Source organism: Typopeltis vanoorti, chromosome 3 (genome assembly GCF_054136105.1).
Source record: "Typopeltis vanoorti isolate ZY-2024b chromosome 3, IOZ_Tvanoo_1.0, whole genome shotgun sequence".
NCBI classification, from domain to species: domain Eukaryota; kingdom Metazoa; phylum Arthropoda; class Arachnida; order Uropygi; family Thelyphonidae; genus Typopeltis; species Typopeltis vanoorti.
The window spans coordinates 102914307-102942114 of record NC_143551.1 but is presented as its reverse complement, the minus strand read 5'-3'; the positions used below and the strand labels follow the sequence as shown (position 1 = coordinate 102942114).

At 33.5% G+C, this 27808-nt stretch overlaps 1 protein-coding gene across 1 annotated transcript in view; it reads right to left on the bottom strand.

Moving 5' to 3' along the window:
- Positions 1 to 779: 779 nt before the first annotated feature.
- LOC150108434 (mitochondrial intermembrane space import and assembly protein 40-B) overlaps positions 780 to 27808 on the bottom strand; it is a 45007-nt gene continuing 17978 nt past the window's right edge. The window contains exon 3 of the mRNA XM_090415845.1: positions 780 to 1838. Within this exon, the coding sequence (XP_090271971.1) occupies positions 1507 to 1838 (332 nt within the window). The 3' untranslated portion in view covers positions 780 to 1506. The remainder of the gene's footprint in view (positions 1839 to 27808) is intronic.

Here is a 27808-nt window from a genome sequence, read left to right as displayed (position 1 = left end):
ATACCACCTGAGATTAGTTCTGCTAACAAATTCCTGGATGTTAACAATGTCAAGTTCTTTCCTAATATCCTCATTTTTAATATGATATTGCCATTGATGCCATCTGTTCATGCCCCTAATCTTTCTCAGGACTCTCATATCTGCAGTCTCTAGTCTTTGGTGTTTTATTTCTAACCCAGCTCACAGATCCATAAGTTAAAATTGGTTTGAACCACTGTCTTGTATACAGCTAATTTAATGTTTCGACTAATTTATCTCTTACTATATAAATTTATTAATTTGGCTTCCTGCTATACCAGCTTTACTAATTCTGTTCTCTCTTTCCATATTTAATTTACCATCTTCATTAAAAATCAGGCCTAAGTAGCTGAAATGTTTTCTTTGTTCTATAGGTTCTCCATTCACAATGCAGTTGATATTTTCAATGCTTCTGCCTATTTTCATTGTCTTTGAAATGTTATTGCTGACCTTCGTACCATATCTATTACAACAGTTATTCAATTTAGTCAGGGAATCTTACAGACTTGTAGCAGATTTACTTAGAAGTATATCATCCTCTGCATAAAGCAAAGAACTGAGATTAACATTTTTGATATCAGGTTTTGTAGCATATCTTTAAAAGTATATATATTGTCTCTTTTCACTCAGAATATCTGATTGTTCATTATTGTTTAGAAAGTCATTACAGTTACTGCATGTAAAAAAAAGCTTATTTACAGCACTATAAATTCAAATAATGTCTTCCTGCATAATTTACTAAAACAACACAAGTATTTTCATGTCATAAGAGGTATTATTATATACCTTTATTTAATTCTCAGACTTGAAATTTGGGAGAGAAATGCTTCATATATTGCACCTGTCATTCACAAATCATAAAATTACTGGAATGTATGCTACATTATCCTATTACCAATATTTCACTCCTACTGAACAACTTTAATTCTAAACAGTCAAAAAAATTATGAAATATATGTTTTGCAATATAAATAGTGAAACACTTCATAATTTATGCATATTAATTCCCTTAATTATGCGTCATCCAATACCATCCATTAAGTATTGCTCATATACATTTTGTAATGAAAATTGATGACTGAAATGATGGAAATCACATATACATTACACTTATAATTTAACTGACTTCTTAATAAGCACTACATAAAAATTTTTATGATACTTTACAACAACAAAAAAAAAGTTTAGGTTTATATTCCTTTTGCCTTCAATAAAATTCCATATAATCAACAACAGAATAAAACATACTATCAAAATGCTGTCATCACCTGTCATGCTTGAAAATATATGACTAATGTCTGTTATTACACAAAATTATACTGAGGAAGATTAAGAATATTGGAATTTAAACATTCAAGAATGATAGCAATCATCCATTACTAATGGATGATTGCTACCAAACGATAATTAAGAGAATGATAAATTTATATTTAAATGCACAGCATAAATTAGTCAATGTTTTATGATACTATGTCAGATTCTGTATGGTTACTGTTTATTAGACATAGTTTCTGTAACTGTTGTTGATGATTCACTAGATGAAACCTGTTTATCTCTTTCTTCAAAATCTAAATCATCATCATCTAATGTTTCATCTTTCATATCATCTTTCTTATCATCGACAGGATAAAGACTAGGGTACTGAGCCATACAAGTCTGCATTTCTCGAAACTGGTCAAAGCAATCACTTCCTTTTGGCTCAGATTTACTAAAATGAAAACAAGAGAAGGCTTCTCGAAATTGAACACCACATGGTCCTGTTGCTAAACCACCAAGGCATGGACAATTCCAGTTGATTTCTCCATTTGCAAGAATCAAGCCTAAATAAAATAAATAAAGCAACTTTTTTTCAATAAAATATTTTATATAGTCCTCATATACCCAACAGTCACTTTATTAAGAATCATAATATCAGACTATAGCAGAAAATTAAAAAAAATACTCTACAAATCATTTAATTATTCTTCATTCAAAATAATGAATGATTAAAAAAATTACAATTTAACAGATTTTGTATGCAGTATGACTATGAGTGCCAGGAGAGCAGAACAGTTGTTTTTTGATGTCTCTACAAATATTAATATTACAGTTTACTAATAATGGTTCACAGGTATTTTGCTGGCTAAACAACAGCCAGCAAAATGTGGTCAGAATCTTCATATTTAATTTCTTCTCCTCTGACTGTAGGAGAATTAAGAAAATTATACAACTCAATAAATATACTAGAATGACCAAGATAATATTTCTGTATAACTATTATTGAATCCACACATGCTGTACACTGATTTTTTTTTTTTTTTTTTGAATATAACAGCAGATGACTATCTGATTATGAACAACAGAAATGGTGCAGGTACAAATTGCCTAGTCTGATAACTTCAGTTCCACATGGCTGTTGAAAGCAGTAGGATATGGAGAAAACAGCAAAAGTGAATCTATCATGTACTACCTACTTAATACCAGCCTGCCTGGCCAAGTGGATAGTGTCTCTCAGTCATTGGGTGCGACTTTGAATTCTGCTGCAGATTGGATTTTGTGAACACACTGAGGGTGGTACACAAATTTAATTATCTAATGTAAGACCACACTGAATACCAAAGCTCTTAAGCAGCTTTACAAAAAAAAGACCATGTTTGATCTTTAAAGGGGGGGGGTCAGGATTACCTAACTCTTAGCCCACCCAAGATACTATTGTACAAGTCTACAATCTTTTGTGAGTGATTTGTATATTTCTTATACACAAACTTATTAACATAGTAACATAAAGTAATTTAGTAAATTATTAGAATTCTGCTACTCAATCACATGATAAAATATGCTTTCTAATGCAGGTAGGAGGGAAATATAATAAATATTTCCCTCCTGCCTATAATAAACAAAAGTAAAAGTCAATCCTACTGGGAGCTAACTAATGAAGTGACTCATAAATGTCAAAAATCTGATATATTTAAAAAATGAATAACCAAGAGTTACATATATAAATACAGTATAAGAAAACCAAACCAATTGCAACAATTTATATGGTAGCTGAATTAGTCAACTCTCACTACAGAAAAGCTCTAACTAAAGCCCACAGGTATAGTGCTATGCCAAAATTTAAATTTACTATAGAAAAGTATTTTTGTAGTTCCTATGAGTCACTTATAGTAAATCGGCCATAATTTGAAGACCATCTCATAAATTCAGTAGTTAAAGTTTGGAATAAAGCTCTAGTTTTGAAAATTATGCAGAATTGTATTCTTATTGAATTAAACCAATTTTACACAGTGGTACAACATGACAGAATTTCATGCTGGCTGGGGCTATCTCTCTCTCAGATCTCCTCATGTCTGAGGACTCGTGACCTTCCTGATGATGCTTCGCCATTTCTTACTCTCCTGTGCCTCTCTTATTGCTTGTTCTAGTTTAAGTTCAGTGATTCTTGATATTTGGTCAATCCACCTGTTGGGGAGTTTTCCTCTTTTTTTTCCCCAGCACACGGTTTACCTTGGGTGATTACTTTTTCTAGTCAGTTGCCATCCCTTCTACATATGTGTCCTAAATATTGCAATATTCTCTTTTCGATTATGTTTATCAATCTTGTGTAGATATTCAGTTCTTCTAGAATACTTTTGTTTGTTCTTTTTTCTGTCCAAGACACTCTTAACAATCTTCTCCAGCACCAGAGCTCGAACGTCCCAATTCTTCTTCTGTCATCTTTTGTCATAGTCCAAGTCTCAGAAGCATAGAGAAAGATTGAAAAAACTAAGGTTTCTACAAGCTTAATTTTTGTCTTTTTGGAGATGTGCCTGTCTTTCCAGATCTTGGTTAAATTAGTCATTGCTTTTTTAGCTAGTGCTATTCTACTTCTTATCTCTTTTTTTTGTTATCATCACTTCAAGGTAGTAGAAATGGTAGACAATTTCAATTTCTTCTACATCTATCTCTTCTGCATTGTTTAAAATCATTATTTTCGTTTTATCCTGATTTATTCTTAAATCATGGCTTAGGCTTTCCCATTCTAATTGATTCAGGATGAATTTTAATTCCTGTTCGCTTGTTGCAATTATCACTGTGTCATCTGCATATCATAGGTTGGTGATTGTTCGGCCAACTAATTTAATGCCTCCATTCCACTTTTCTAGAGATCTTTTCATTATAGTTTCGTTGTAAAGGTTGAATAGTAATTGTGAGAGTATGCATCCTTGTCTTGATCCTTTTTCAAACTGGAATGCAGGGGACAGTGAGTTTTCAATTCTTACTGTTGCTTGATTTCCTTGATATAAGTTCTTTATGAGGGTTATTAGATGGTTTGGTATTCCTGATTCTTGCATGATATCCCATAAGATATCCCACCTCATGCAGTCAAAAGCCTTGGAGTAATCTATAAAGCATAGATGTAATCTATAATAATGTAATCATAGTAATAAAATATAAAATATAATAAATGTAATCATAGATAAAGGCTTAAGTTGAATTCCCTTGCTTTTTCAATTATTTGTCTGATGTTAGATATATGATCTCTAGTCCCTCGACCTTTTCTGAATCCTGCTTGTTCTTCTGAGACCTGATGGTTTATAAAGCTTTGTAATCTCCCCTTAATAATGTGTAGTAAAATCTTGCAAGTATGTGAGATAAGGGCAATGGTGCGGTAGTTTTCACAGTTGTTGTGATTGCCTTTTTTGTAGATTGGGATAATGGTGGAATTGGTCCAGTCATTCGGCCATCTTCCAGTCTTCCAAATTTTGTTGCATAAATCATGTATCCAGTTGACTGCATTCTTTCCAAGGTTTTTCAACATTTCAGCTAGTATTGAATCAGGATGAATGAAATGAATCAGTATGCAGTTAAACAAGGCTACCTGTTGTTTTCATCAGGGAACAAGGACAAACAACAAAAATTCAGCTACTGGAACAAATCCCAGCTCAGCATAAACAGCATCAACAAAATAGAAATAGAACTAGCAGAAGAAATGGATAAGTACCAGATAAACATAACATATATTACTGAAAGAATAGCAAAAATAGATGAGGTTTTTCGAAGCAATAAATACAAGACATTATATCATCATTAACGGAATTGCTATAGTATTCAATACTAAATGAGGTCAACCTTCTTCAATGGCAGGTAATATCAAGTACAGTAATGTGAGCAAATAAGAATGAACTGAACAATAAGTCTTACTTGCATTTAATCCAAAGAATATTCTCCTAAGGAAGAAGTGGAAGAATTTTTCAAGGCATTAGAGAAAGAAGCTGAAACAAAGAATCAGGAGATCTAAATAGCAGAGTAGGAAATGATTACCAAACATATAGAAATATTTTGAGAAAATTTGGAGAAAAGAGCAAAGCAAATAATAATGGTACCTACTGGAATTCTGTTCAGGACATGAATTAGTTATTACTAACATGTTCCAAATAAAAAGGTGCACAAATGCACATGGAGAGAAGATGCAAGAAATAAGAAAAGTCTCAATTACTATGTTATTGTTGATAGTTTTATATAGGTACAGGACTACACAGAAGATCTGAAATCAGAAGTGACTGATTGATTTGAGTAACATATTGAAAAGAAAAGTGTGTAAGAAAATATTAAAAAGAATCAAAATTGAGCAGCTTTCAGAGGTGAGCTACAGACTGAAATATTTTAATCTTCTTCTTCTTCTTCTACGCGTTATTCCCGCTTCCTATGCAGGGTCTGCGTGTTACTTTTAGATGCGACTTCTTGTTAGTACTACTCCCAACCGACCCGTCGCCTGGTCTGCCGCTGGGGGGGGGTATATTTTTGACTGTAGAGGGGTATGTTCACGGGGCCGGTTTGCCTGTTTGCAGGATGAAAAACGCCAGATAAACTGGCGGGAAAAACCCTACTGACCGCGCCCAAGACCGGCTAACTTGGCTATGCCTGAGGAAGATCCTCAAATTCCTCACGTCTACAACGGGAATCGAACCTGGGACACTCCTTCCCCAGGCATATGGTTGCGAAGCGCAAAGCCACTAGGCTAACCGCACGGTAGACTGAAATATTTTAATATTAATCATTAAATGAAATACCAAATCTTGTGAATTCAGTAAAAGACCTTGAAAAAAAACATTGCTTTATTCTTTGTATAACATCATACATCTCCTAGGAGATGGGTTTTACATTATGGAAAATACTAAGAATAGTGATCAGAACTTTCCCCACCTTCGCTACAAGCTGCCCTAGTTTGTACTACATACTTTGGACTACGTGCTTTAGCTTAAGCTAAAGCACGTAGTCCAAAGTATCGGCATGAAACTCTTTGATTCAGATCTTGAGTTTCTTATTCGGTTTTAAAACAATGTGGGATTTATATCCCTTTAATTAAAATAATTGCTTTATTCTTTTTGATTCTGCCAGAGGCATGTGCTGCAAGAACAGACAAATCAGAACTCCATGATGGACTCAGGAAGTTAAAGAAGTAGTGAAGGCAAAGAAGAAAGCATATCAAAAGTTCCTGACAAGCAAGTCATCTTGTGTGCTCTGAGAGAATACAAAGAAAATGCACGAAAGGAAAATACTATGTAAAACTCATTAAACAAAATTCATGGAAAGACTTTGGAAAGAATGCAGAAAATAAATATCAGGAAGGTGGCAACATTCTGGAGGATATTGAAAAAGCTTAGAAATGGAGGAGAGGATACTGTAAAAGGCATCAGAGATGATAAGTTGACAGGAAAACTGAAGATATTTTAGATGTCTGGAGTAATTAATGTGAAATGCTGCTAAATGAAACAAGAAGTGATAGCATGGCAGTAGAAAACATTTAAGAGGGATGCAATCAGGAGTACATGATATTCTACAAGAATTTTTAGAAGCTACATTGAATAATTCAAAAGGCATGATCAGATCATCAAATTCCAGATGATGGGAGTAGAGTTCATAATATCTATAAAAAGAGAAAGAAAACTAAATGTGAGATTTACAGAGGAATTTCCCTACACTCTACTAAGATTTATGCTTGAGAAAAGGCTAAGAAAAACTGTGGAAGGTAAGCTTGGGAAAGAACATGCTGGGTTTTGCAGGCCAAACAGAGGTTCAGGATAACATTTTCACTTTAAAGAAAATAGCTGAGAAATCATGGGAACATAACAAGGATCTGTATTTAAGTTTCTATATCTGGAAAAGGCATAGGACAAGTGACAAGAGAAAAGCCATTTAAAATGCTACAATTATATGTTTTACAAATGGGACATTATATTGAGTAATACAGTCTGTATTTGAGTTCTAGGTCAGCAGTTAAATTAAACAAGGTACAGGAAGATGGTTTGATGTTAAAATCAGGTGTGAAACAAAAGATGCATGAATATTATCTCTGGTGATATTTATCATCTATATGAATCGCTTTATGAAGGAAAGTGGCATTAAACCTGAAATCAAAACTGGAAATAATCTCAGCTCTTTACTTAATGTAGATGATGTCCTACTGTAATATCTTCTGCTGTCTTTAATGCGTTATTTTATTATCTTTACTATTCTACACGTTTTTTCTATATATTTTCCTTTCTTACTCTGCCTATATTAGTAATATCTCTTTATCATTACTCTATTCCTATCTTTATAGCTTTACTCTTGAGCTTTTTCTCTTATCCTTTCTCATTTACTCTACTGCATACTGTGATTTTCCACCTTCCATATTTACTAGTCGAATGCCTATGAATACTGGAAATTTATTTTGTCAGACTGCACCACCAATATATCATTTCATTGGCATAAGACTAAATAAAACCTCTGGTAGATTTCTCCTCTCTCTCTCACGAGCAAAGTTTCTTTTATCAATGTTTACTTTAACAGTCTTGGTTCGTAAGTAACTGAACTGTGTTTTTATTGCCTTAAATTATTTCCAGCTCACAAGTCGATTTATTTAAGAACAGTGCAGTTGTAAAATAAAAGATCAGGCAGCGCTCTTTTAACAAATAATTAAAACATGTTTATTTACAAATTATACATGAATTAAACAATAGGGAGATTGCTTTCTCTATCCAGTTATAAAATCTTTAGCATAAATTAGAATCTTTTTACTTTAAAACTAATTAACTTCTTTAACTCACAATCTTATTTACTCTCTGCTTACAAATTCAACTTATTAAACTTCTATTTACTTACAAAGAGGTTAACTAACTCTCTGTTAAGTTATTTTTACAATTTTTATCAATATGCCAATTGATTCTCTTAATGACACTTCTTACTGCTATTAACCAAATTCTTAAAAGTCTTTCTATAACGTACTCTAAGAGGAATTGTACAAAAGTATGGAACTTACAAAGGTTCTGTATCGCACATTCAGTCAAAAGTCTTGCACAAAAAGTTCTACGGCAATTCTTTCATCTCAGATCTTGAGCTTCCCCAGGAATGTCTGGCTTCAGTAATATCTCATCAAGAAAATAGCAGGCTGTGGTCTGCGGTACTCATTCAGCTCCGGCAAAAGGTTGTTCTCCCGTGGCGAAAAGAAAAACTTCCGAGCGAAGCTGCCTCGGGTAAATTACATCGCCTTTTCTCCTCTGCTTTGGCTCGCCAAAATTGCCTGGACGATTGACATCTCCAAGAAACTGAAACTGCCCTGGAAGTCCCCTTATGCTTGACTCAGTCCTTTTTATTTTGCGATCTCACGACCTTGCACTAAGGGTAGTAAAACCACAAAGAATTCGGCATGACTCTTTTATCTTCTTTTAAGTTTAACCCACTCTTTGTTCTCCTCCGAAACTTGTCTCTAAAACTAGCAGACCGCTTTGAAATACTTTGCTTCTCCTTTCGGGGCCGCAGAAACTTCTCTAAACCTAGTGGCACTCTTAGATACTATCTTTAAAGGTGTTAGTGCAGTAAGCAACTGTTATATACAAAACTAGTAAACAACTTTGCCTGCGCTCTTACATATAACTATATACATATACAAAGTTCCCCTGGGAAAGTTGCCTTTGTTTTTGACTAAAACAGTAAATACATTCACTCCACACAGGGTTAACTACATTAATATTTTTGCAAAATATACATAGAAACAAATAAGGTTATTTACAGTTCTCATGGGACTTGACCTATGTAAAAAATCGATGTAAAGCATTTGATAATTTGAAGCTACATAGAGTTTTTACACTACTCCTACACAAATACAGTACAAATCTGCAGGATTCCATAACTAAATTGAATAACTGAAGTAATAAATTATGAAAATCGACAATAAAAAGGTTTAGGCTATGAAAATAAGTAGTAACATGAAAATATTAACTGCGTCCTGAATCCATCCATCTATTCATTGGACATCAACAGATGCCATATGGTCACTCAGATGCTGTGATGTGCCACAGCAGTCTTTATCAGGTGGTATGCTTTTCTGGAGACTTCACAACTCTAAAGATTGGTCAATCCAGACACACCATTCATCCATCCAATTCATTAACGGTCTACCCCTTCCTCTTTTTCCAGAACTTTATCTTCTATTATGGTTCTGAAAAGCCCTCCTTCCACCCTTTTAATATATTCAAACTTTCTTCTGTCAATATCTTTAAACAGCCTTAAAAAGTTCTACTGATCCTTTCTAACACCCACCCATTTGTCTGCCTTTCAGTATACAATATCTTCAACAGCCTTCTGTAACACCACATCTAAAAAGCAGATATCCTTTTCCTATCAGACCTCTTTAGGTTCCAAGTCTCACATCCATAAGTCGCTGTTGAAAAAACAGCTACCTCCAGAATCCTCCACTTTCTTCCGGCAGAGACAGATCAATCCTAGATTATAGACAAGTCTCTAACTGTTGTTTTAGCTATTCCTAATCATCTTCTGAACAGCAATTCCTCACATTAATAATGGATCCCAGGTGCTCAAATTTGTTGATCTCAATTCTTTCTCCATTAAAGTACACTTGTTTCTCAGAAGCTTGCCTGTCTGTATTTCCATTGAGAACTATAATCTTTGTCTTGCTAGGATTGAGCTGAAATCCACTGTTCTTACTGATTTTGTTAGTATTGTCAAGAATTTGTCCTAGTTCTTCCTTGTCATTACAAAGGAGTACTGTATCATCAGTGTACCTCAGCTAACTGATCAATCTACCACCTATCCTAATTCCGGTCTTAAGCTTATCCAATACTACATACACGCATGATGTCTTCAGCATAGATACTAAAGAGGTGAAGAAAAAGTGGGCATCCTTTCCTGACTCCCTTTCTAATCTGAAGCCAATCAGTTAATCCAACACCTGTTCTTACTGTGGTTTCTTGCTCACTGTAGAAATTAGCTATCAACCGGATAGTGTGCTGAAGAAAACTATTATTTACCACAATTTCACATTCACCACTCTCCAAGCAAAAAAATCTAGTCTTCATCCCCCCCCTCCACACACACACACACTAACTACACCTTTATTCAACTTCCAGGGATGTCCCTTGTTCTGGTTCCTCTAGCCAGTAAAACCCATCACGACTGGGTAACCAATCTGGGTAGTGACCCTTCCCATAATGCATAGTATTATAACATGTTTGTATACATGTGTTACATTATGGGATACTAAGGAAATTAATGTGAAGTCATTAGCCTCTATATACGAGTTGTCCTGTCATGAACTTACTTCATGCGCGAACTTTGTTTGCTTACACTGGGATAAAGGATGAAACCAAGAACATAATTTCTTGTCTTAAGCTTTTCACGAACCATTGGGGTTCTTTAGCTGTGGACTTCACAACCCCGATGGTCTCAAGGATAAGGTAGTTGGCCCTATTCCTACCAGTGATGGCGAACCTATGACACGTGTGTCAGCACTGACACACTTGAGGGTTTCAGGTGACACATCCTGGATGTTGAAAGATATTGGTATTCTGATGAAAAAACTGCGATAAATCGTGTAACATCGTTCTCAGTTAAGGCAAAGGTAGGTTTCGGTTCATTGAAAGAATTATATTTTATAGTTAGCCTATTTCTATTTTATTTTGTAGTTAGCCTATTTCTTTTTTATTTTGTAGTTATATTTCTATTTTATTTTCTAACTAGTCTATAAACAACAAGCGTTTTAAGTTTATGTTTTCTTTCTTAATCATCATAATTTCTGCATAAAAAAAAAAAAAAAATCAGCTAACGCCTTTTTATTCCCGTATACGGGCAGTAGGCGAGGCCATTTAGCCCTATTGTTACACCTGATATCTTAGGAATATAGTATTCTCAGCCATCATGGTGTAACATGAAGAATAAATATCATAAATTAAAACCCCTGCATAAAAAAAAAAAATGAATTATTTAATGGAAAATTTCTTGCATCCAGTAATATGTATAAAACGTAAGGGTTGTTGTTAAAGTAGCTGATAAAGGAAAGTATAGATTAATATTGTAATACGATTAAAAATGAGAGAGTTAAGTAAATAAGTAGAAAGGGGTGAGTCATAAAATACGTTATGTGAGAGATTAAGTTATTAAGTAGAATTCATAGAAAAAGTTTGAAAGGGGATTAAGTCAGCTAGCACAAGAAAAGCAAAGCTATCGCTTAGGGCCGATCTCCAGATTGAAACATTGAGAATGGGCTTGCTGATCAAATGACGTTAGGCGAGAAAATGCCACCCTAATTGGCCGATGATTAAAAAACAAGTAGAAGGAGGAGAAAGGAAGTAAGAAAAGGTGCCGTTAGGGGAGCAGCTATAAAAGGGTTGATAAACCCCTGGACAGGGGCTTACTTTTTTTTGGATAGTCGCTTTTGGCCTTGGTTCCGGTGGAGTTCACGGGGTTTCCTGAGTGGCGACAGGGGTGATATCTCCTCATCACAACACGGAAACGAAAGTGAGCGGGATTTCGATTCCCACTTTCCCGAGTAGGAAACAAAGGAAAATTTGCCATAGAGTCCTAGAAAAGGAGGGATCTTCTTCGTTTCGACGCTTGTGATAACTACGCAAAGCAGAAAGCTGTGAAGAGATCGATGTCCTCGTTGCTGATAGATAGTAGAGCAAATATATGTGTTAAAGTATTCCAGAGTTACGAGAAGTTATACCAAAGGTTCGTTTGGAAAAGAATAAAGGCCCATACGAAAAGCTAAAGAAAGGTACTGTAAATCATAACCAATGTTAGCTAGAAATTTGTCTGTGAAAAGTATCGTGATTCCAATATAGAACTGTTGAAGTTATACTAGGACTTTAGTATATGATAGAATGTGTTATGTGTAGCTTGACTAGTGTTAAAGATTTGTGAATGATTAAGAGTCCTAAGGTATTTTTGCATGTCTATTATATGGCACAAGATATTTAAATGACATAATTGTGTGTTAGTGCAAATAACGGTATAACGGAATAGTGTGAATTAAGTAATTACGTATCCTAAGAATTGAATGCCTAATGTAATGTATAAAATAATTGAAATGTCACAAGTATGTGTTAGCAGTGAATGATTTGTTAATCTACCTCAGTATTAATAATCAGATAGTGTGAATTGATCTAATTTGTTCACATCAGGTGAATTTATGAATTAATGTGTATGGCAGCATAATCACAAATAGCCATATTGCTTGTAATGATTTAATGTTAGTCTATAAGTTTTTTAGTTTAGTATTTGAATTGTACTATGTTTAGAAACTTAATAAACCTTTTGTTCAACGATAAAAGAGTTGTCTGATGTTGCTAATCCAATGCACCGCTTAAAATCATCGTACCTAATCACGCGGGAAATTTAATGTTGAGGAAAGAGATTAAGAGTCACGACTGCAATAATATTTAAATATTAAGAGATATATTCGAGATTGATTTTCTCCCTATTTATGACAACATAAATGGTGCAGTTGATAACCACTTGAAAATATTGTACTTAGTCACGCGAAAAATTTAAGTTGAGAATCGAGTTAAGTGTCACGACTGCAATAGTTACACTTTCAGATATATTTGAGTTCTTTCTCCTTGTTTATGTATGTAATATCCTAAACTAAATATCCCAAAAGGCGCAGTATAAATACAAATATTAGGGGTACTACAGGGAGCAATAACTTAGATATTGGTATAAGTTTTGGTAAAATCTCGGGCATAGAAGTTAGAAGAATATAGATAAACGGTATTTGGGACCTAGCCAGTAAAACCCATCACAACTGGGTAACCAATCTGGGTAGTGACCCTTCCCATAATGCATAGTATTATAACATGTTTGTATACATGTTATAATACATATATAGCAAACATAATTTCTTGTCTTAAGCTTTTCACGAACCATTGAAGTTCTTTAGCTGTGGACTTCACAACCCCGATGGTCTCAAGGATAAGGTAGTTGGCCCTATTCCTACCAGTGATGGCGAACCTATGACACGTGTGTCAGCACTGACACACTTGAGGGTTTCAGGTGACACATCTTGGATGTTGAAAGATATTGGTATTCTGATGAAAAAACTGCGATAAATCGTGTAAGATCATTCTCAGTTAAGGCAAAGGTAGGTTTCGGTTCATTGAAAGAATTATATTTTATAGTTAGCCTATTTCTATTTTATTTTGTAGTATTTTATTTTATTTCTATTTTATTATGTATGATGACGTCGTAACAAAACTTACTAAATAGCTGCTATTTAGTAGCATGATAGAGAGTAAAACGTAACAAGGTTGCTACGAACATACCGGTAATAAATCTGGCAACCCTGTTGAAAGAAGTAGTGGTAGTCTTGCATGGTCTGCTACTTAAGTAATTTGAGTTGCTGGTGTATAATTCATTTCCAGTAATTGTTAGTTATTAATCATTACTGCTGTATATAATTGTGCTCTTTTTTAATTTGTGAACCCTTTTACAATGGCAGCTAGCACTAATAAAAAACTAAAATTATCACAGAAAGGAAGTGGAATAAATTTCCAAGATGCCTGGACTGAACAATATGATGTTATTGATAGAAGCGATAAAGTTCTCTGTAAATTGTGTGGTGAGCTATCTGTGAGAAGAACTTGGAATGTAAGAAGACATTTTGAAACTAAGCACAAATGGCTCCTAGAAAAAACTGTTGACGAATGCAAAGAATACATATCGCAACATCTAAAACTGGCAGAATCACAATCAGGGACTTTAATTAAATTTGTTTCAGGACCTTCAAATTTAGTAGCCGCAAGTTACAGTATTTCACATACTATTGTTGAACATGGGAAACCACTTAGTGATGATGATTACATTAAAGAAGCTTTCGTAAAGTGTGCACCATTTTTATTTGAGGACTTTCATAATAAGGAAGCTATTGTAAAGTGCATGAAAGAGTTACTATTAAGTAGGAATACTATTAAAGGCAGAGTTATATCAATGAATGCTAGTACAGAAAATCAAATACAAGAAGACTTGAACTCATGGCATTGTTTTTTCATTTGTTTCAGTGAAACTATAGATAGCACGTCTTCAGCTCGATTGGCTATTATTGCAAGGCATGTTCACGGTGATTCTATGCACGTGGAATTGATAAAGTTAGAAAATTTACCTCAAAACACGACAGGTAAAGACATATGCGAATGTGTTGTTAAATTGTTTCATGAGAAACAGATAGATTTATCGAAAATATTTTCTATTACAACTGATGCGTGCCTAATATGGTTGGCCGTAATGTCGGTTTTATCAAACAATTTACAGAATAATATGTTGGTCATCCCCTGGTTTGTTTCCATTGTATTATACATCAGGAGGCACTGTGTGTGAAATCAGGCTTAAAGGATTTGGATGATGTGATGAGAATTGTGACAAAGGTAACTAATTTTATTGCTGCCAAGGCTTTAAACAAAGGAGAATTTAATTCACTTTTAAGCGAAGTTCAAACAATATACAATGGTCTATTAATGTACAATAATATTCGATGGGTGAGTCGTCGCCAAGTACTTGAATGGTTTGTTGAATGTTTAAATGAAATTAAATTATATTTAAATATGAAGGGCATGGAGCACGAATTTTCTCAGTTGAACGATTCTGCTTGGCTCAGTAAGCCGATGTTTTTCACAGATTTTTCATTGCACCTGAATGAACTTAATATACAATTGCAAGGTTTTGGAAAATCTGTCAATGTTATGTTTGGCATAATCGAGAGCTTTGAGAATAAACTCAAAATATTTCAACGTGATTTAGAAAGTAACAATTTTAAGTATTTCCCAAGAGTGAAATTTTTTTTTAACGAATTCAGCCCCAAAAATCATGAACAACACATCAATCAATCTATCGTAGTTCTAAAGTCAGTAACTGAGCAGTTTTCTTCTAGATTTGAGCAATTTCGAATGTTGGAACAAACAATCCAATTCATAAAGTATCCTGATGAAACAGTTCATGGATTTTAAAATATATGGTTTTGATTGGTTGGTTTTAAAAGATCTAGAAATGCAACTAGCCGACTTCCAGTGTAATCCTATCTGGAAAAGAAAGTTTATTTGCTCTTAGAAATGAATTAGAAGAACTTTAGCGGGAATGTCTCCATGATACCGCGTGTAAAAATTCAGACTGTGAAATTCTAAGCGTGTGGAATGGCCTTCCTGAAAACTTTCATGCTCTTAAAATCTTTGCTAAAGCTCTTCTAACAATTTTCTCTTCTACATACCCTTGTGAAACTCTATTTTCTGCCTTAAATAATATCAAATCGAAAGGGAGAAACAGATTGAGCGATGATTTGAGTGCTGCCTGTGTAGTATTAAAACGTACACACACACACTATAGCCCTTCTACAAAGCAACTTTCTACTAGTACTCAGCAATAGAAAAGTCATTAAATGTAATGTAAGTTTGTAATTGCACTTTATTAAATTAATTGTATAATATGAATTCATAGATTTTATATCAATGTCCTATTAAATAAATAGCCTAATATGATATGTATAAGTCACCATCTATGATTATGTAGTTAAATTTATAATGCATGTACTGTATGCAAGTGGCACATCAACAATGTCAATATTTAAAAAAAAAAGATGTTTGACACACCTGGTATAAAGGTTCGCCATCACTGATCTATACTGAATGAGATATGGAGGCTCACATATAATTTCTTGGCATCTTTAATTTATAGTATAACCAAGCAGAAAAACTTTCAATATCTATCTCTAATCCAGAGAATTTTATGACACCATTTGGCTACTCGTATATAGAAATATGATTTCTACATTACTTTAATCTTGGTATCACTTCTAGGTCTGGCTCCCACTGAAACCTCAATAAAGGGCTAAATCAATCTGGGTAGTGACCTTTCCCATAATGAACAGCATTATACATGTCTGTAAGGATATGTGCTTTACATTATGGGATAATAAAGCAAGTGATGTGAAGTCACAAGCCTCTAATATGAGTTGCAGAGTAAGCAAATCCAAGTGTAAGTATACTTTGTTTGCTTACGCTTGGATAAAGGATTAAACTAAGAATATAATTTCTTGGCATCTTTTATTTATTTAATATATGGAATAAGAGAGAAATTAATCAAAACATTAAACTAGCTGTATACAAGACAGTGTTCAAACCATTCTAATTTATGGATCTAAGAGATGGTTAAGAAATCAAAGACTGGAGACCACAGATATAAGAGTTCTGAGAAAGATTAGGTAAGTGAACCAGTGACATATGGTATGGTCACTTAAATAGAATGGAAGAGGAAAGATTGGTAAATCATGAGTTTTTTTTTGGCAGAATTGAAGGAAAAAGACCCAGAGAATAAAACTAAGTTCTAAGTGGGCTGGTACAGTAAGAAGTGCCTTAGAAGACTAAAATATAAGATCTGGTAATATAACAGATTAATTTGGAGGAAAATCATTCACTGGAAATTAGTAATTATGTAATGTTTTCATACAGTACTATCATAACATCCTATAACTCCCCTCCTCCAAGAATTTGATGATGATGAGTTTATTAATCAATTTGGTCAGTAACTACCAGTACAAAAAATAATTTAAAGCAATGGATGTAGATAGATTAACATACTTTAAAGTAAGGATAAGAATGCACACCAAAACTCTTCATCCCTCATTAGCCCATTTGGGAGTCTACAAAATCTGTTGCATTTCCCACATGCAAAAAACAGGAATTAATAATCCTACTCACAAAAGGCATATCAGATATTTACAACCTGAAAAATACCCATAGTACTGATTGACAGTGACACTCAATACCTGATCAAGTTTAATGAGGATTATGAGGCCATCGTCAATTATCCCAATCTAAATAAACATGTTGGCCTCAAGAATCTGATCTGCCAGTATCTGACTTCATACTACTCCATTGCTCTATAGATCAGAAGACTCCAGAATCTTCAGTTATTTATCAGTGTATACAATTAGGATAGTATGAGTCTTCTTCAGCTATACTATACTTCATCACTAAGGCTTAGATGAAATAATTTTGTCTGATAATAATAATAATGTATGTTTGCAGAAGAATTCTTAACTACTAGTTCCTTAACTTGTCACCTGAAGTCAGTTCTCATCTTTAAGCATATTTTAACTTCATGATGTAATTTCCTAAAATAATTAATCAACAAGCTGTAGCCAGAAAATTTCCACAACTAGAATTCTAGATTTTCACATCAGTCAGAAACATTACGAGGTGTGGGTATTAAATAACGAGACTGGTTGCAAAAATGTGATTTATTATTACAATTGTACAACTTAATTGTTATCCCCTTCAATATACTACTCTCCTCTATCTATATGTACATACATTGCATATGAATTTTCCATTGTTGGAAGTAGTGCTGGAAGTAAGCAAGTCATCAGGTGTTATCTGCTTCAGTAGTGCTGCCGTTTTCTCCTTTATCTCATCCAATGACTGAAAATGGGTGCACTTCAATGCAGATTTTAACTTTGGAAAAAGGTAAAAGTCACATGGAACTAAGTCCGCCGAGTAAGGTGGACTTATATACTGCTTTACAGACAGTGCACTGTGGGCTAGAGCGCTGTCCTGATGGAGAATCCAAGCACTGTTCTTTCACAGATCGGGTTTCTTCTTCTTCACTTGTTCTCTCAGCTTGGTCAGAATCTCAAAGTTGTTGGTTAACTGTCTGACCCTCTGGTACCCATTCAACCATTACCACACCATTGATATTAAAAAAAATTTATCAGCATTGCCTTCAGTTTTGACTTGCTCATTCTTTCTTTTCTCATTCTGGTGACATGGGAGTTTTCCAGTGCATTTATTATCTCTTTGTTTCTGGATCATACTGGAAAATCCACTTCTCATCACATATGATGATCTTCAATTTCACAAGGAATTTGAGATTAATGTGCTTGCTTGAGTTTAACATTAGGAGCAAAGCAGCAACTTCACACGTGTTTCTTTTATAACTGCCTACAGGCTAACTACAAGTGACAGTGAACAATGCTTATCTCAACTGCTTCTAGAACCTTCAAGGTCATTCAAGGCGCAAGTGCATCCCACTGCTATGAGTACATGATTCACAGTGCACCTTGTCTCTTTATTTAATAACCACACCTCGTATGACTTCAACAACTGAAATTCTTAGTATACCTCAAAATAATTCAGTTAAACTGTCTCATCAGATTTAGTTTATATAACACACACACACACACACACACACACATTCAGGACTCCAAAAATCTATTTGCATACTTGCCACTGGTGTGTTATCAGAGACAAATAGTGAGTGAATTTTCAGTTTAGTTCTGAATTCACTTGTACAAGATGTTTAAAACATCTTGTGCAAGTGAATTTATTCAAAAATTTTACTTCCAGCTCTCTGGAAATATAACTTCTGGATCTGAAATCTTTAATTCGAACACTACAACGATCCCTTTTAAAAAATCAAAAACACTTGAAATTTTGGTAATCAGTATTCTCTAAAAGTCATAATGTAATTCAGTCATCTTCATTTTCTTCCATCTCCTTGAAGACCCAAAACTTTATTTTTCTTTCTATATGAAAGATTATGAAAAAACGAACATTCATTAAAACTCGACCTGCAGTATTTTTTTCCCCAACAGGTGTCATGTTGTCATTGCCATAACATAACTGATAACTTTTAACCATTTTTCTTTCTATATTAAAGGACTTTATAAATATCCACTTTTGAGTTCCATCTCCCCTGCCCCTTCATTTATTTCACAACAGTATTATACAATATTCTTCTCACTCCACGCTTGCTCCAGAGTCATACTTTTGGTTTCTACTTCAATTATGAAGTGAAAAAAATGAGCTGCCATTATGTGTAATTGTTACAGCACTTTACTTGAAAACGATTTGCAGCTTTGAAATCTTGTATACCTTAAACAAAACAATTAAGTTTTTTGTATCGTGAATTTTAAATTAAATTACAGACATAATTTCCAATAAATAAATTTTATAATTAAATCAATGCATTCGTTTAGTTCAATATGAACCTTTAACGTATATATTACATTTAATAGACAATCAATTATTTAAATAATAATAATAATTGTGCTTTTCTTACCATATAATTTCATTAACAAAAACCGGTAATTATAAACACGAATGTCAAAATTGCCACAACTTAAATACTGCAGTACATCTATAGATCATATTCTTCTAACATCTTTATATCATAAGTGAATGAGTAACTGTAATACAGTATTGTCCTAAGCTTATTTTCATGAATCAGCATAGATGTAATTAAATACCTGAACATTTTGAATAATGAAGACTTTTAAATAATGTTATGTAAAAAATACATTATCTTGGAAAGACAAGTCAAAGACTGATTTATGCGACTGAGTATGTTTCCCAAAAAGTGTGTCTGACTCCACAACAAGTGCTACCTACTTTCTTGTCTTCATGAGTTTTGTTGAAGACAAGAAATTATCCATAATCAATATTAAATTATTGTTTATGGATGATTTATATAAATTCGCACTCCATTATGAACAACAAATGAATGAAAACTCAAACTGAGTTGTATTGTGGTATACATTTTAAACCTATATTAAAGGAAAAGATAATTCGGTGTAATTACATGTAATGTGTAGCGAGAATTAAAGAATGTATTACTTTGTTTTCTCATAAGATTTAGTTTTTTAAAATATCGCCTATAACAATATTTATATATTATTACAGTAGAATCTGCTTATTGTGATTGCAGATAATATTATCAATTGGCTATTGTTATCAAAATCAGTCAGTCCCAAAACACATCATTTAAAATGAATTAAAAATAAATAATCCGTCTATTGTAATGAAAGTTCCAGTTATTATCAAAATCCTCAAATGCTTAGCCTTTTGCATCTCAGAATTCTAACAAATAAGGGTTGATTAGGAGAAAATTTGACAAAGAACATTTGTTGAAAATTTCCTTTAATCTTATTCTTCCGTAAATCTTAAATCTTCCAAGCAAATGCAGGTAGGTAATCTTTAATCTTTCTCATAATCTTAATCTTCCATAAATGTTAAATCTTCCAGGGAAATGGAAGGGGGGGAGGAGTATAAATACAGTGTAATTGTGATTTTTCGAGTTTGTTTTCGTGCTCTCTTTCAGTAAGTGAATTTGACTTTAAGTGCTCATTAAAACAGTGCTTAGCATTATGGCAAAAGGAAGTAAAAAACGTAAAGATTTATCTTTTCAAGAAAAGCAAAGAATTCTGAATTGCTAAGATAAGTTGCCCAAAATGAGTTAGCACAGTGCATTTAAAAATTTCACAACCACTCGTGTAAGATCTTAAAAAATAGATCAACATTGAAACCTCAACTCTTGCTAATGAGAACATAGATTGGGAGAGCCCGATCTGGTAAGGATAGTCCAGTTGAATCAGCATTAAAAATTTGGTTTAGTAATATTTGCGAAAAAAATGCTTCGATTAATGGTCTTTTGATGCATTAAAAATCAGAACTTGCAAAAACAATGGGCAAAGAAAATTTCACCATAACTAATGGATGATTTAATAGGTGGAAAAAGTGAGAGAATATTGTGTACAAGCGTATTCATGGTGAAGAAAAATTTTTTTATCAGCTGATGCATAGATTAAGACCGAGTGGCCAAAAATTATTGCTGAATATTCTCCCGAGGATATTTACAATGCAGACAAAACAGGACTATTTTCGTGCAATACCTGAGTATACTTATTTGTTTAAAAATGAAAGTACTAAAGGATTTAAATCTTCAAAAGAGCGATGAGTTCTTTGTTGTGCTAATACGAAAGGTGAGAAACGAGAGCTCCTAGTGATTGAAAAAGTAAAAATCCTCAATATTTTAAAGGCGTCAAAAGTTTGCCATCGACTACTGTTCCAGTGCAAATGGGTGGATGACTAATGACATTTTCAACAATTGGTTAGTTAAGTGGGATCTTAAATAAAAGAAAAAACTGTCTTGTTATTAGACAACTGTATAAACAACACAAACAATACATTAAAGAACATCAAAGTAATTTTCTTGCCTTCAAACACTACTGTAAAAATAATCATATTAAAAATTCTGAATATTTTTACGTATTAATTTTGCTTGTTAGTTTTTGTTTTCATACACGCAGTGTCTGCACTTGTGATGTGCTCGTTATGAAAATATTATGTTAGAAGTAATATGTAAAGAAGTAAAAATATTGAAGTACTTACTTAATTGATTATTTGTATTATTTATAAGAAAGTTTGTTGTATTTTTAAATGTTGAATTTTGTGTTTGTGAAAGACTTTCTTCAGCGCTGGTGGATACAGCGAGTCAGCCATATTTTTACAATGCGTAGTTTCTGACGTTGTTGAAGTGCGCATTCTCCCGGAGTGAACTTGATGTTTTGATTGACAGCTGACAAGAAAGCGTTGCGTATCCAAGTTACAGTGGTAAACAAGAGAGCGTTCGGAAAGTTTTTTAGAACACTGGCCGAGGAATATTCAAGTTGGGAGGAACTTGATTTTTTTGTGTGCGGCAGTTAAAGGGAAATTTCATATTGTATTCCGAAAAAGGAATAGTGGAAATAATATGTTTCAAGAAGGAATAAGTACAGAAGAAAAAGGGAAATCTTGAAACTAAGTTTTTATAAACTGGCCGAGGAATATTCAAGTTGGGAGGAACTTGATTTTTTTGTGTGCGGCAGTTAAAGGGAAATTTCATATTGTATTCCAAAAAAGGAATAGTGGAAATAATATGTTTCAAGAAGGAATAATAAGTACAGAAGAAAAAGGAAATCTTGAAACTAAGTTTTTATAAACTGGCCGAGGAATATTCAAGTTGGGAGGAACTTGATTTTTTGTGTGCGGTAGTTAAAAGGAAATTTCATATTGTATTCCGAAAAAGGAACAGTGGAAATAATATGTTTCAAGAAGGAATAAGTACAGAAGAAAAAGGGAAATCTTGAAACTAAGTTTTTATAAACTGGCCGAGGAATATTGAAGTTGGAAGGAACTTGATTTTTTTTGTGTGCGGCAGTCAAAAGGAAATTTCATATTGTATTCCGAAAAAGGAATAGTGGAAATAATATGTTTCAAGAAGGAATAAGTAAAGAAAAGGGAAATCTTGAAACTAAGTTTTTATAAACTGGCCAAGATATATTCAAGTAGGAAGGAGCTTGATTTTGTTTTGTGTGAGGCAGTAAAAAAGAATTTAAAGGGATCCTAAAAAATGAAGTACAGAACCTTGTAACTTCTGGAAAGAGCCTTAACAGGAAGAGAATAAGACTATGAACATTTTTTTGTGATTGTAAAAAAAAGGTGTTTTGTCTTAAGAGTAAGTTTATACTTTTTAATAAGGCCTTGGATCCATATAATCTGTAATTGTAGTTATATATTTTACTAGAAGTGTATATATATTGTTTTAAGTTTTATTAAATGTGTTTATTTTGTACTTGGTATTGAGTCAACGATTAGTTGGATTCTGAAAGAGTGAGTTAAAGTCATTGCACCAATTGGAGTGAACTCTTTGTGCAAATATAATAACATATAGGGACACTCGGAGTCAAAAATAAAAATAATTGTTAGTAAATGAAATATTATTTATAATACACAATATAAATAACAATGGCACATATTATAGGATAATTCATTAAATATTAACACTACATTGTTAATTCAACCATGTGACAAAGGCATCACATGAGCTTTTAAAGTTTCTTATTGCAGGGAAGTTTGTATGTGAATTATAGCTGAACTCGATTATACAAAAGACCAGTCTGATGCAACTGCAATTGCAAAAAACGATTTCCCTTCTTGATGCATTGTATTTGGTAGCACTGTCATATCTCAGAGGACTACTGAAAACTGCTTCCAAAAAGGTGGATTTTGTAAGACAAACTCTGAAACTCCTTCTTCCGAAGAATTTGAATATCTTACAAATGAAATTTTTGATAAAACTCCAGACAGTACATCGAAATAAGAATTTGAAAACTGGTTGGATATTGATAACAACGTTGAAGTGGTGGCTACAATGACAGTGTCGGAAATATGTCAAGCTGCTTCTGATGAGAACTTTTAAACTAATAGAAGAAAGTGTACCTAATACAAGTATCATCATCATCAAATTCCTGCCATGTACCCTCAAGGGGTGTACAGGATATGATAGTACTACATGAAAAAAATTACATGATTACTAACTTCCTATCTACAATTTTCCTCAAAATCAGTCTGTTACTTGTCAAGACTCCAATATTATCAGATCTTATATTTCTATCATCTAAGGCACTTTGTACCGTATCAATCCACCTATATCTTGGTCTTCCTCTTGTTTTTGCTAATCTTTCTTTGCCCATCCTGTTTAAGTGACCATACCACCTGAGATTAGCTCTGCTAATGCATTCCTGGATGCAGACAATGTCAAGTTCTTTCCTAGTATCCTCGTTTTTAATATGATATTGCCATTGATGCCATCTGTTCACGCCTCTAATCTTTCTCAAGACTCTCATCTGCGGTCTCTAGTCTTTGGTCAAGTGTTTTACTTCTGACCCAGCTCTCAGATCCATAAGTTAAAACTGGTTTGAACACTGTCTTGTATACAGCTAATTTAGTGTTCTGACTAATTTCTCTCTTATTCCATAAGAATTTATTCAATTCACTTCCTACCATACCAGCTTTGCTGATTCTGTTGTCTATTTCTATATTTAATTTACTATCTTCACTAAAAATTGTGCCTAAGTAGCTGAAATGTTTTACCTGTTCCACAGGTTCTCCATTCACAACACAGTTGACATTTTCAATGATTCTGCCTATTTTCATTGTCTTTGTCTTTTTATTGCTGACCTTCATACCATATCTATTACAACGGTTATTCAATTTAGTCAGAAATCTTGCAGACTTGTAGCGGATTTATTTAGAAGTATAACATCATCTGCATAAAGCAAAGGGCTGATATTAACATCTTCAATTTTGATATCATGTTTAATACCACTTTCCTTCATAATGTGATCCATATAGATAATGAATAACAGAGAGGATAATGTACATTCTTGTCTCATACCAGATTTAACCTTAAACCATCTTCCTGTACTTCCTTCAATTCTAACTGCTGACTTACAACTCAAATAAAGACTATATATTGCTTGATATAATGCCCCATTGACACCATATAACTGTAGCATATTGAATAGCTTCTCTCTTGGCACCTTGTCATATGCCTTTTCCAAATCGACAAAACTTAAATACAGATCTTTGTTATATTCCCATGCTTTCTCGACTATTTCTCGTAAAGTGAAGATCTGAACCTGACAGCCTCTATTTGGCTTGAATCCAGCTTGTTCTTCACCCAGCTTTTCTTCCACAATTCTTCACAATTGTTTCTCAAGTATATTTGCATAGATCTTGCCAGGAACACTCAGTAGTGAAATACCTCTGAAATTCTCACATTCAGTTTTATTTCACTTTTTATATATGGGTACTATGAGAGCTCTACTCCAATCATCGGGAATTCGTCCCTCTGTCCAGGCTTTCTGAACTATGCAGTGCAGCCACTGTAAGATTTTTATACCACCATACCTCAGCATTTCTGGTCAAATATCATCTACTCCTGCTGCCTTTCCACATTTCAAGCCTTTGATGGCTTTTTCTACTTCAAGTATGGATATGTATTCCTGACTGCATGCCTGGTCAGTGTTTTTTTTTACCACTGTGCTGTCATCACTGCTTGTTTCATTTATAAGTTTTTCAAAGTAATTACTCCATAATTCAAGGATATCTTTTTCTCCAGTTTTCATGTCACCCTTATCATCTCTAACTCCTTTTACAGCACTCTTTCCTCCATTTCTAAGCTTCTTCAACAACATCCAGAATATTTTGCCACCGTCTTGATATTTATTTACTATATTCTTGCCGAAGTCCTCCCATGACTTTTGTATAGCTAGTTTTACACACTGTTTAGCTTTCTTGGATTTGTCTCTGTATTCTCTAAGAGCACAAGCTGACTTATTTGCCAGGAACGTTTGATATGCTTTCTTCTTTTCCTTCACTGCCTCTTTAACTTCCTGTGTCCACCATGGAGTTCTGATTTTTCTATTCTTGCAGACAACCACCACATGCCTCTCTAGCTGAATCAATCAGGGCTTTCTTCAAGGCCCTGATTGATTCTCCACTGAATCTCCAAGGTTTGATTCCTGTTCTCAAACTCTTTCATTTTTTCTTCAATAATCTTTGTGTATTTTAGTCTACAGTTCACATCTGAGAGCTGCTCAACTTTTATTTGCTTTAAAACTTTCTTACATATCATTCTTTTCAATATGAAATTCAATTTTATCCTGCTCAAGACTAAATAGTGATCACTTCCAATTTCAAATCCTCTGTACACTCTGGTGTCCTGCACCAGGGAGAAAACATCACTATCAACAATAACATAGTGTTGGATTCTGAATATATAGAGATTGGAGTAATTATTATTCGCTTCAGAATCCAACATGATCTTCCATCACAAAGACTAGACTTGTAAATATTATTTAATGTAAACAACGCATTTTACAATTTAATATTCATATAACTACTTTAATCTAACATTTAATTATTTAATCAAAGTTATATGTGTTAATAATGAAAAGACCGTATTAAATATTATTAAGCTATTTTGATTATTACTATGATTATGTTATAAGAATTTGTATTCAATATTTTAACTGCGCATTAATTGAAATGTAAATATTCTCTATTTATTCCTATTTGTAGAAGTTTAACGTTATGCAATAGCTCAATTTTATTATATTTTGTTTGGTTGTCATGGACACGTATGTAATGTAAGCGAGCGCGAGTTTGGAACAGGGCGTGAGGATAAGAGTTTTAGAAAGAAATCACGAGAATAATTTAGGCGGGAAGAATGCTGAAAATATAGGGAGATTAGATAGATAGAGAGAGAGAGAGAGGAAACAGAGAGAGAGAGGATTGGCATTGGGTTGGAATCGGAGCTTTGGGCATTCGGGAATCAGAGTGTAATAATAGCAAGTCAGCAAGTTACTCAAGCAGCTAATTTAAGTCTACTAGTCGAGAAGCAGTTAGCTAATAATTTGTAGAATAACAATTATAGCTACGAAAAACAGCTTAGAGACCATTAAATAGGCTAGCGATACTTGAGTTGAGATTTAATTTCAGTGCCGACCTTTCAAGGACATACAGAACCTTGAAGCAAAGCACGAAGTTACTAAAGAATAGTAGAGGCTGTAAAGTTGAAGTTTGCCATTAGCTGTATTTAGAATTATAGTGCCTAAAGAATTATTTGAATGCAGGAGGAATGAACAACTGTACATATTAAACCTCAACATAAGGAATTATTGTATATTGCCTTAATTCATGAGTGATCAGTAGTGCTTCATGCAAGAATGTCTGATTATGTGTATTGTGACCGTGAATTAATTCAGTTAATGCTTAGAAGATCTATTTTAATCAGTGCCGTTTATTGTTAAAGGTGTTTACGGTTATAAAAAGTGTTTGTGTGTAAGTTGATGAAGATAGAAGATTATCAGTAAGATTATTCCAACCATTAATATTCCTATACAGAGAAGTGTGTGAGTTTCATCTTAGAATTTCCTTATGTTAACAGTAACTATTGCGAAGATTAGCTGAAGTGTAAATTTAAAAGTGTTTGCTTGTAAAGTGGTGTTACTGCGATTTTATTGTATTTGGAACTTAAGGAACTGTGAGAAGACTGTATATAGAGATATTATATTTATATATCAAATTTACCATTGTCTGAGTTTGTATGACAGTATTATCAGAAAGGCTGAAGTGTTTATAATAACTTAATTAGTGATTTGATCTTAAGTGTAAAATTTGTGATTCTAAAATTAAATGTTTGTTTTCGTTAATCAAAAGTTCTATATTGCCTGAATCTCTTTTACTGCACCATTCATAAAATATTCAAACTAAAGCGGGTAAATTAAGTAAGTCAGATATACTCGGCCAGTATATATAATAACAACGTATAAAGGAAAGGTAGTTGCGAGTTGGTTTTTCTTCATTTCTTGAACTAATTCAGATATAAAGTGGCGCAGTCTTTAAATATAAATTTTCTTTATATTTGAGTTAGAAATCAACTTGCAACCAATCAACTAGTAAAGAACATCATAATAACTATATATTGGATTCAAAGTATAGATTGAGAAGAAGTAGGATCCAACAATAGTCAATGAGACTTTTCTTATTCGTTGCCTCTTCTCTCCATGTGAATTTGTGCACATTTTTATGTTGGAACATAGTGTTAGTAATAATGTGTCCATGTCCTGAGCAGAAATCCAACAGATATTTGCCATTATTATTAGCTTTGCTCTTTTCTCCAAATTTTCCCAAAATATTTTTGTATGTCTCATAATCATTTCCTATTCTGCTATTTAGATCCCCAACAAGAACCAACTTTTCCTTTTTCATTGTGTCAGTTGCTTTTTCTAAAGCCTCAAAAAATTCCTCCACTTCTACCTTAGTAGAACCTTCTGTGGGACCATAGGCACAAATAAGCCTCATTGTTCAGTTCCCCATTCTCATATTTGCCCACATTACTC